Raw genomic sequence first — 11,187 nt, forward strand, 5'->3', positions numbered from 1 at the left:
CTTTCCCTTTCTTCTTTGTCCCACATCAAGCTAAAATCTGCCAATATTTCTTCTAAATATTCTGGATGCTTCAGGCCAATGCTGCTGCTTTTTGTTCTTCTTTCTTTTTTGAATCTAAATTATTCTATTTGTATGCAAGGAGGAAAATCAAAATCTATAGTGATTCTATTAAGCTTGAAAACACCAAGTATTTTGTCCAGTAGTGTTATCCTAGTTCGCTGGATGTAGGTCAGCATCTCCAGCGCCCTCTTACGTACCTTTGAACACGGAATAAACTTGTAGCTCCCATGTCCAGAGGCTGAAAGATGAGAGGCAATTTATGCTAGGTAGAGAACTTTAGCGAATTTACATGGAGCTCAGTGGTACAGTAAAGTCTGTGTGCTGGGGTTATAATCACAGTGGCACTTCTTGAGACACTACTAAAAAGAGAGATTTAAAAGAGATATTTAAAGCTGGATGGTAAAATTTTCTTCTCCAGCCTAGTAACCACATGGGAAAAACCAGAAGATGAATGTGCAAGGTGGTTAATTTTTAAGCAGGTTAATAATTTAAAAACTGCTACTTATGCTGCAGATTACATATTTATTCTGAGTGTCATTCTGACTTTCATAGTTAATCTCCAGAATAACACTAATTGTTCCTTTGGCAGGTACAAAATTTTAGTAGTAGAAGTATATTTGAAGAGTGAATCTTGCTAAGGAATACACAACTTTGACACTTTCTTGTCTATTGTGCTAAGTAAACAAATAACTCAGTCACTTTCAAAGTTATCTTTTGGTTATAGAGTAACATTTTTTTGAAAATAGAAAACAGCAAGAAAACATTTCCAGTAGTGACTTTCTGTGGTGACGGATGTGGATGTGCTACGGTTTTTTTGTGGATTTTTTTTTTTGTTTTGCTTTTTTTGGTTGGATTGTTTGTTTATTTGTTTAAAAATAAGTAGTTTTAAGCTTTTGTGGTTAAAAAGATTCACTCATTGAAGGATGACTAGTTATATCACTTATATAGAAATACTATTTTCTGTACAGGATATTCATTTATAAGCAAGATAGGTATTCCATATGAGAATGCATAGTTGTGAATTATTTCTAAACTTATTTGTTGTAGGAAATGGGCTATGGAAAACAGGTTTATTTCATTTTGAGAAACTCCATATTTCTTTAATCTACTTCAGTTTTTCAGAACTTGAAAGCAATAAACAGCATACCATTATTACTGCAGATATTTTTGTGCTGATATTTTGTGCTGATATTCCATCCCAATGACAAGTATCCAGAAAAGTATACAAAAGCATACCAAGGAGGGGTGATTGTCATTGCTATTTCAAGGCATGCATGTAAATGCGATATTTTTCCAACAGATTAAAGGAATTCTATAGAGGTTTACACTTTAGTCCTCAAACACTGCTGTAGGTACTTTCAGTGAGTGGTGGAATAGGTAACCTTTCATTGATTTTAAAGTTACATATGATTTTAATAACTAAATTAATATCACCTTTAAAAACAGATTTTAAGCAGGATGCTGGCATAACCTTGATCATAGTCTGTAAATGAAGAGTCTTGTAAAATTTAATAGTAGGTATAAAAAAAAAGTTAAAGCAAGACATGTAAAAATGGTATTTCTGTATCTATCAATTTCTAATTGAAGTTATTGAGTTACAATTAATTATTAATATGATAAAGGCTTATTTTAGGGCTTGGTAGCCGTAAGAAAGATAAGATACTAGTATTATTCCACAAACTGATTTGTAGCAAAAAGGTCAGCTCACACATACAGATGTTAAGATTTGCAAATTGAGTGTATTTTATTTTAAACTGAATATTAGGAAAGTAAGATGTTCCTTGCAATTTTAGCTCAGATAGTCTTTGTTAGTGGGTTTAAAACTACTGGGAAAATGAAAAGGAATGGCTTTATGGAGATATATTGGGGTGAGTCTGAATATTGAAAAAGAATCTAGGGATTCAACTTTATGGACTTGCTTAATGAAGAATTAGATAAAGCACTGCTGGAAGAAAGAATTGGCTTTTGTCCCTAATTGGTTTTCACTACTTATACAATTATCCTGATCTGTGAGCCACCATTGCTGTGAAGGAAGTTCTGATTTTGTCTTGTGGAACATATGTACTGGTATGGGTTATGCATGATGAAATTTGTAGTTCCTTCCATTCATGAACCACTATGTGTATCTCCCAATAGAGTACTTTCTTGTGCTTTATCTGCTAGCTGGAGGAATTTATTTCAGCATTTCCCCCTTTGCTCCCCCTGCCTCCCCAACCCATATGATTATTGATTGTGAAATACCTGCTTGCTACATCTATCTATAACTATATAAATTTTATACATATGTGTATATATAAAGTATTTGCTATGTTAGATATCACATATGACCTATAAAATACTATGAGCATATATGTTTCAATTCCAATTCTAAAAGAGTGCCTTTGCTGTGCATACAAGGGTAGAGTGTACATGGTCATCCTCAAGAAGCTCCAGGAGCTGTGTTCTTTGAACACAGTTTGTTTGGAGAGCAGCACTGAAAATGAGTGATAGAATTTCTATTCATACTTATCAAAGCTAAAATATTGCTGCTTAGTTAATGATATATCAGCTAGCTTCTTAATTACTTTAAAGTATTTGATTAATGATAGCAAACTCTGCTTAAGCTTCATGTCACTACCTCTGTAAAGTAAGCACGTAAGTGGTATCTTAATTTCATACATGGGCAGAGTGAGTGAGGGAGAATGTGCTCAGCATGACAGCCGGAAAATCTGCACCTGCTCAGGGAGCTGGAGCTGTTCTACACCTCACAATCCTCATATAATCCACATTTGCTGTGAAAAAAGGGTATGGAAGAATTCACTTTATGCAACTACTTGCTTACAAAATAGAGAAGAAAAAAAAGAAGTATATGTGTCAGAATTTAAGAGCATTTTCTCTACTGTATATCAAAAAGATCTAATAAGCATTGCTATTTATTTCCTTAGTCAGGCTCTCTAGAGATGTTTTCTGTCAATTATTCTCTTTTCTTACAACTTTATGGGGTAATTCAGTTAATATCCATAAGCTAATTCTAGTAGCTTTAAGCTCTGCTCACATTACTAAATCAAAGCTTACTTTTGAAAACCGCCTTCCTCAACACTGTCAGTCTTGTTTAATGCATGTAGAAGTAACCATACAGATGGTTTCTCATCTCCAAAATGCAGGTGACATGGAATTTCTAGAATATAAATACAATTTTATACCATTTGACTTGTGAGGTTTTATGACATAGTTTCACTCAAGGTAATGTTGTTCCATCCACTCACAAATCACATGCATTTTACCCGAAGAGTTTCAGTAAGCTTCTTTTTTCTTTATGTGAACCAAATTGGATCCAAACTTTTAAAAAGATTTGGACATCCTTCATTTATCAAGAAAAAATGATGTTTCTATTATTTCTCAGCTTCCATAGTTTTCCTCTCATCATTTTTAGTAGAATCATTTAGGCTGAAAAAGGCCTGTAGGATCGTCAAGTCCAACCACTAACCCAGCACTGCCAAGTCCACCACTAAATCATGTCCCTAAGCGCCACCTCTACATGTCTTCTAAATACCTCCAGGGTTGGTGACTCCACAACTTCCTTGGGAAGCCCATTCCAGTGCTTGACAACCCTTTCAGTGGAGAAATTTTCCCTAATACCCAGTCTAAACCTCCCCTGGTGCAACTTGAGGCTATTTCCTCTTGTCCTATCGCCTGTCACTTATGAAAAGAGACACAACAACCACCTTGCTACAACATCCTTTCAGGTGTGATGCCATACCTGCTTGTATCAAACACTGTCTGTGTCCTAAACATCATAACAAAAGGATATGGAGAGAACTTTGGAGACTTAAATCTTACTGCATAGAGTAACCGTAACCCTTAGAATATAAATGTGTTTTCCTTATGGAGGAACATGTAAGTAAGGAGGCAACAGTCTGAAGGAGCCAAACATGCACAAACTTTCACGGGTAATAAAAGCAAAACAACAACCAAGATATCGTTTCCAGTTTCTGAACTGGATTTGTTTGAGTCTGACTGTCAGACATTGAGGCTTAATGCAGAATTACTATGTAATATAATGAAGTCACCATTTTAATATTTTTTTCTCACTGAACCTTTCTTGGTTGTAAATCTTGAATGTCTGTCAGAGAGGCAAAGGGAACAATTAAGAATTCAATTCATAATTTTATTTTTCTAAGACTTTATTATTAAAAATACCTTCAAATGAGGCTGCACAAATTCTCTGCTGAGGCAGAGAATTTTTTTGTGTTGGAATAGAAGAACAAGACCATGCCTCTGAACCCTAGCAGGTAGTATTTTAAGTGACTGCACTGTTAAGGCAATGACAGCAGTGTGAAAAAGGGTTTGGGTGGTGTGTTACATTCGATTCAGTAGTGATATCAGAGCTGATGGTTGTTCTGCGGCATAGCAGTGTGTGGCAAGATAATGGAAGTTTGAGTCAAGAATTGAGGTAAGATGAGCAAGTGGACTGGAAGGAAAACAATCCTTATTATTTTATGCTTGTGCTATTGTGAAACATGTGGAGATGTATCCTGCTGCATCAAAACTAATCAGATAAAACACTGGGGATGGGGGACTTGTCAGCCTATGACTGCTCAGGCACAGTTAACAAGAAAACCATTCCTTGCTCCAACTGCTCCTCCCCTCCAATCCCACTGATTTTTAGGTAGTAATAAGTAGCAGTGATTGTTTTGTCTAGCTGAAATCTGAGGGACAATGGTTTGATCATTTCTCTTGCTTTTTATTTGTTTCTGCTACTTAGACAAATCTCTCTGTAAGTAGTAAAGCTGTCAGCATGAAGTGGGCATCAGAGGTGAGTGGCAAGTATGAACCTTTTGCTCATAGAAGTGACAGTTCACATTTAGCACCTCTTTGTCGTCTGTAATTGCTTTTGCCTGGATAAGAAGTTCCTAGGTTCCAGAGGGCAAAATTTTGCAACAGAAGAGCCTTGGATGTGATTAATTTGCAACATCGTGTGTTGGCAGTATATAGGGTAAGAGGCCAAAAGATAAAAGATGGGAAGCCAACAAGTTCTCCCTGCTGAGTTAGTCATGACGTGCCAGGATTAGAGGAATCTTGATTGCGTTCAGTAATTAGGGTAACTTCACATCCCTGAATGTCCTGCCAGTGCAACTGCTGCATCTTTTCTTTTGAGAAAACTTTAAAAAAGAAATTTGCATTGTCTGTGGTGATGGACCTGCAAAGTAGAGTTAAAAATAACAGCTATGGAATTTGTACTCTAAACGATTTTTGGAACATGTACTCTTTAAATGGCTTTTGGAGCTGGATCTGTTTAACCTTCTGAAATACTTGCATTTCCAAGTTGTAGTAATAGAGTTTCATAAACCAGTGCCCTTTTCAAATGCCTGTAACAGCAGTGACTGCATAAAATAGCTTTTAATAATAGGGGAGAAACATGAGCAAGAGGCTTGCATTGAAAAGATCCACTGTTTTTATTAGCTTTTTGCCATCCTTTCCTAAATTATAATGAATAGTGTGAGATGATTGTTCCCATGTAAGTTTAGTCACCTTCTTATACAGTGCATGGACATACAGGCTATTTTGAGCATAAGACTGGAACAACTGGTGTCAATAAAGTAAATAACTTGCATTCTTTTGTTCACTCTAAATTAGAAAAAAGCTTAAAAAGATAAAAATAGCTGAGTGGTAAAGGGTAACAGATATAAATGTTATTCGTATTGACTGTAACTAGCTTTGAAAAGAAGATAAGTTGTCTGATTAGGTATTCATCTATAAACACTGATGTATTAAAATTCAGATCAGGACATTTTTCTACACAGATTCTTGATGAAACTTTAGTCGGAAGAGATGAGTAATATCTGAAGTGTTCCTTTTTGACTCATAACGGAAAAGAGGCATGGGCCAGAAGGTCTGGTGACCAAGATGCATGTATGGTGTGGAAAAATAGTTTCAGTTCTGCTCACTTTGTTTATGAGTGTAGGGATTTTTAAATATGTGTTTCATCCAAATCCCTCCAATGATCTGGCTCCATGAAGTGAGAGTTTAAACTGGACTTTTGTATACTGTAAGAGACCAATTAAAAATGTCAAAATTTTTCTTCTCCTGCAGTTCACAGAAGTTGTTTTTTACAATGTCAAGATTTTTATTTATATGTCACTTACCTTAAATATAAATTTTGGTATATGACTTGGCCATGACATAAATACAGTTTTCATAACTTTTTTTTTAACCTGGACACAACATGCTGTGACATTTTCTTTTGCTAACTGTGATGCCACTGTTTTTTTAAAATGACTGTTTTTATTGTTTCCTTCAGGGAAAAGCAGATAATTTAATTTCTGCTTTGTTTTCAAGGTGGGCTTTTCATGTTGTGGCATGCAACATGAGGTTTTTTTGAGAAATAAAGTAACAAGCTTAAGTTGACTATTAACTAATGGAAATGTTGAATTTCTCTTTCAGGAGATGACCAGATGGAGAGAAAAGGTCAAGTTTTAATCCTTTTAGTGGAACAAGCTCTCATTTTCCAGGACTACAAAGCAGCGAGTATGCATTGCCAGGAGCTGATGGCCACAGGTGAAGTGAATAAATGGGAGTTGCATGTGGCGATGGTGGTGGAAATCTGAGTTCTGACTCTCAGCTTACTGTGAATTATGGAACTTCAAAGTGGTCCATTTAATTAAAAAATCAGTTACATTTTCTAGAATTTAACTGATATCTCCATGGAATGCCTCCGGGAACCACAATTTCTCATTCTTGCTACACTGTATCTCAGATTAAACGAATGCGACTGCAGCTAATAAGAATGTGCAGGTCTCTTAGATGTCTACTTTACTATCAAAACTCTTATAATGTTTGTGCTAATTATGTAATTGGTATATGTAAGGGTATGAGTGTCAATATACTAAGGAGATGGGATTTGTTTCTTTTGCTCTTTTTTCTGCCTTAAGATTGAGGTGGGGAAAGATCTGAGGTGAACTGAGGTTCTTTTAATATATTAAGGGATATATTTGTTTGGGGTTTTTTACAGCCATTCCAGTAAGATGCTTTGAAGTAAATTATGATTTTCTTATTGCAATTTGTAAAAATACATAGGCTTAGAGATGCCGGTACTGATATCTACAATATGATAAGAATGAATCTTTTATGCGTTTGGTCAGTCTGAAGTTGAGTTACAACTCTTTATGGAGCCTTTATGGTTCCTTTCTCAGGGGAAGTTAAGTTTTGACAAGAATTTGCAGCATCCTTCTATTGCTTGTGAGGCTTATCAACCTCAGAAGTATGTTTTGTGTTCCTTTGTAGGTTACGCTAAAAGCTGGGAAGTGTGCAGTCAGCTTGGGCAATCAGAAGGCTTCCATGATTTGGGTATGCGTCAGGAACTCATGGCTTTTGCTCTGACACACTGTCCCCCAAGTGCTATAGAGGCATTGCTGGGAGTGAGCAGTTCATTGCAAACCCAGGTAGGAGTTTCTGCAACTTTCATGCAGGTTCAGTGCTTACCAAAGTAAAAGGGACTTGTGTTCATTATGTTCTCTTAAGTTCCATCCCTCAACAAGTTTATATTTGTTCTGCTCTATTTTTCTACTTTCACTTGTGTTTCAACAAACGAGGTCTCTTTATAATCATTTTTATATGATGAGTTGGCTTCTCAAGTAGAAGTGCAATTGTACTCTCTATCTTTAATACATTTAATTTCTTCATTTATTGCCTGATTTAAACATTTTATCTGCAAACGCAGTTCAGTATTTTTTTCAGTGTTCTCCAGGTATTTATACCTTTTAATGCAACTTCATTAAATGCCCACATAAATGTCTATTAAATGTTTATTCTTACATTTTTATGATCTCTACCCAATCTACAATGAAATTCTTTCCTTGCAGATTTCAGCCATGTAATGATTTTAACAACTACAACTTTGTCTGAACCATCGTTATCAACTTTGCAATGATTGACTTATTAATAGAATCACATCGTAGGTGTTCAGCTATTTGTACTAACACATAATTCTGGTATTTAAATACAAGTTACGTCATGATGACATAGCAGACCTTTAGAATTCTGAAGTTTAATTTGAAACTGCAGCACAGTAATTTAGGTTGTCAAAATGTTAAATTTCTGTGCAGTGTAAGTGTGGCTTGGCCTACCTACTATTACTTGTTTAAGAGTTCATAATTGTCTTAGTTGTCTACAATGTTCATAAATTTATCTTAGCATCATAAAAATATTTTAGAGGGCTTGTACTCGATGACTGAGGAATGGGGGAGAAGGGAGCAATAGCTACAGTTTAATTAAGGCAGCTGCAAGCGCATAGCCTTTTTGTTTACAAAATTGCTTGTATAGCCACACTTACGAGAAGTACCAGCACCACATGAAGGCAGTCTATACTGCTTCTGTAACAGGATGACAACAGAATAAAATGCTACAAAGGATGGGAAATAAAGTCTAGCTCCTGCAGGCCTTTTACTGCTTTTTTTCATCATGAAAGCACACAAATTTGAGAGAAGCAGGTACAATAATGAGCTTAAACCTGAGTGGAATTTTTCCAGAATTGTTGCTTGTACAGTATATAAATAAAAATGGGTTTTCCCCCCTTCCTGCCCTATTCTTCCTACCTAGAATTAGAATTTGAAGGCAGAAAACCTTTTGACACTGTATAAACCAAAATTTGTTAGACTTTCTGTCAATTCATTGCTTCTATACCTCATTTCTCATTTCATTCCTAGAGGCTTCCTTCTAAAAGCTTCGTGTCCTGTTAATTGTAATGCAGTGCAGCTGTTCAGCCACAGTTTGTTATCCTCTGGCATCCAACTTCTCCAAGAGAAAAAGTTTCTGTCATCTTCGTTCACAAAACTTGAGACTGAATTTGTTGCTCAGGATTCTTTGTTAGTGTAGTATCGTTTGAAGCAAAAGAGTAGTGATGATTCATTTGGTATTTTGCCCCAGGAAGCCAAACCCATGTCATGATTTCTGTCAAAGCATGTGTAATCAGTTTCTTCTGCATTTGCTTTCTCCATAAACTAATCATAAGCTTTTCAGCTCTGTTCATTAATAGTCCTACAAGTTCTGTCCAAGCACTCTGTTGTTATATGTAGATAGATACATTAAAAAAAAAAATTATCGGAAGGTCACGCCAACCAGATGTTATTAAACTGCCCTAAGTGTCTTTTGACCTTCATCAGTTCCATGACCTGAAGAAATTCTACTCACAGAACTACTATCTTGTATAATACTTGCCTCTGTGGAGTTGCCCAACACTTCAGATAATGGATTGTTTTTCATCGAAGTTCTTTAGCCTGCATAGTAGAGCATATATAATATTTTAAAAGCATATATATAATTAAAAAAAAATCTTATATGAAAGGTATTGTACAAAACTCACTGAGAAAGGAAGGTCATTTTGTCATGGACTACAGCAGGATGTTGTAGCCCATGGCTTTGACAGGATGTCAAAGATAACCTGTGTATTCTTCCAGCTGCCTTCCACTGCACTGTTGTTTTTCTGTCGTGGAAGCTTTTACATCAGAAATTCTTGTGTTTCCTATGATATCAGTCATAATTCTCACATTTAATTATTTGACTGGTAAGAGATTATATTTATTTTGTGTTTATAGATTCTTTATCAGGCTGTGAATTACCAGTTTCTTCCTCCAGAAGGAGGTGAGAATGTAAATACCTCAGGACCTTCTTTGTCGATCAGTAAGGATACAGAGGTAAGCTTTAAAGAGAGTTGTAAAATGAGTAATGATTTTGTTCTATGTTATGCTGAAGAGCTGGATTTGAGTTTCAAACAACATCTACCTGTTTAGTAGATAAAATCCACAACATTAAAGACATCTACTAATTTCTATTCTTAGATTGTGTTAAGTTCAAGATTTTCCTTCTATTTTTACATGTAGTCTGCTCTGATTTTTCATTACTTTTTCCTACATAGTCTTATCACAATAGAAAACAAAATACAGAGGCAGGAGAAGAGGAAAGTGCAACAAAATTTAATGTGATACATTAACATTGGTTTGATTTTTGATCTGTCCCAACTGTAAAGCAAAACATTTGAAAATAAACTTGAGCTACATATTTAATTAAAATATTGTCTTGAAATAAACTTATTTTTCCCCTTTATTTTGTATGCCATGTACATCTTTGCCACTATATAACCGATATATTGCCTGTGAAATTATTTTTATGTGTAAGATCAGAAGGAACATTGAATATTTTGTGGGAAATGGAGGCAGGGCAGAGGGAAAAATGTCTACTATTATTCTTTCTGTTTCTCCTGTTTATTATTTTAACAAATTTAAGTTTGTACATGTACAATTGCAAGTATATTTATTTCTTTAAAGATCATGAATTAACTGTTCATGAAAGAAAGGAATGTCTTTTTTATCCTCTTCAGAGTGAAAAATTCTGTTTAGTTTATACTTTTCTGGTTTTTGTGTTTAATTAAGCTTTTCTGTAGTTTTTCAGGGAGGGGAGAAGGGGCACATAAACCTTAAAGAAATACAGGAAATAATAGAGAAAGAAAGTGAAAAGCTGTTTCATGTTGTTGCTTGGCTGTTTGAGAAAAGTATCTGAGTTGCAGCCTCCTCAGTGTCATTATTCCCTTGGGAATTTTTTACCAAAGGCAGCTGTAGGTGCAACATGCTAGTCTTTGCCCTTGATGTAATTAACATCATGTGGTTTTGAAAGCCCCACCTTTCCTTCATGTTATTGGAATGGGAACAGATAACTGCTACGTGCAAGTCTATAGTTTGTGTGTGGTTTTTTTGTAATATATAGGCACATATGCATGCTATGTATAAATACATGCATATGTAAACGTACATGTACATATTTGCATATATATAAAAGAAATGTTTAGGAAAGTAAAATAGCACTAAAGAAATTAGTCAGAGGAAGAGAGCTAAACACTTTATGTATCTGCTGAGTCATTAATATGAAGAAGAGGTCTGTTTCATTTGCACTTGTTTTATATTTTCTCAAATAAGTAAATGAATCTCTCCTGAGAGGAAGATCATTAAGTAGATGTTAGTAAGATTGTGGAACCTTCTAATGTAATGTGGATACATATGTTTACAAAATTTTAATGTGTATAGCAAATTTGTCATGTATCACCTTCCATATGCTGTAGTACTATTGACTGTATGTTGTGACAGAACAATTACACGT

General features: G+C 35.2%; 1 protein-coding gene across 1 annotated transcript in view; it reads left to right on the forward strand.

The window, feature by feature from the left end:
• NBAS (neuroblastoma amplified sequence) overlaps positions 1 to 9,731 on the forward strand; it is a gene marked incomplete at both ends in the record, with an annotated part of 71,699 nt that extends 61,968 nt beyond the window's left edge. The window contains 3 exons of the mRNA XM_010132883.1: positions 6,484 to 6,597; positions 7,324 to 7,481; positions 9,633 to 9,731. Coding sequence (XP_010131185.1) covers positions 6,484 to 6,597; positions 7,324 to 7,481; positions 9,633 to 9,731 — 371 coding nt within the window. The remainder of the gene's footprint in view (positions 1 to 6,483; positions 6,598 to 7,323; positions 7,482 to 9,632) is intronic.
• Between the last annotated feature and the right edge of the window lie 1,456 nt (positions 9,732 to 11,187).

This window comes from Buceros rhinoceros, unplaced genomic scaffold, assembly GCF_000710305.1.
Source record: "Buceros rhinoceros silvestris isolate BGI_N320 unplaced genomic scaffold, ASM71030v1 scaffold13213, whole genome shotgun sequence".
NCBI lineage: Eukaryota > Metazoa > Chordata > Aves > Bucerotiformes > Bucerotidae > Buceros > Buceros rhinoceros.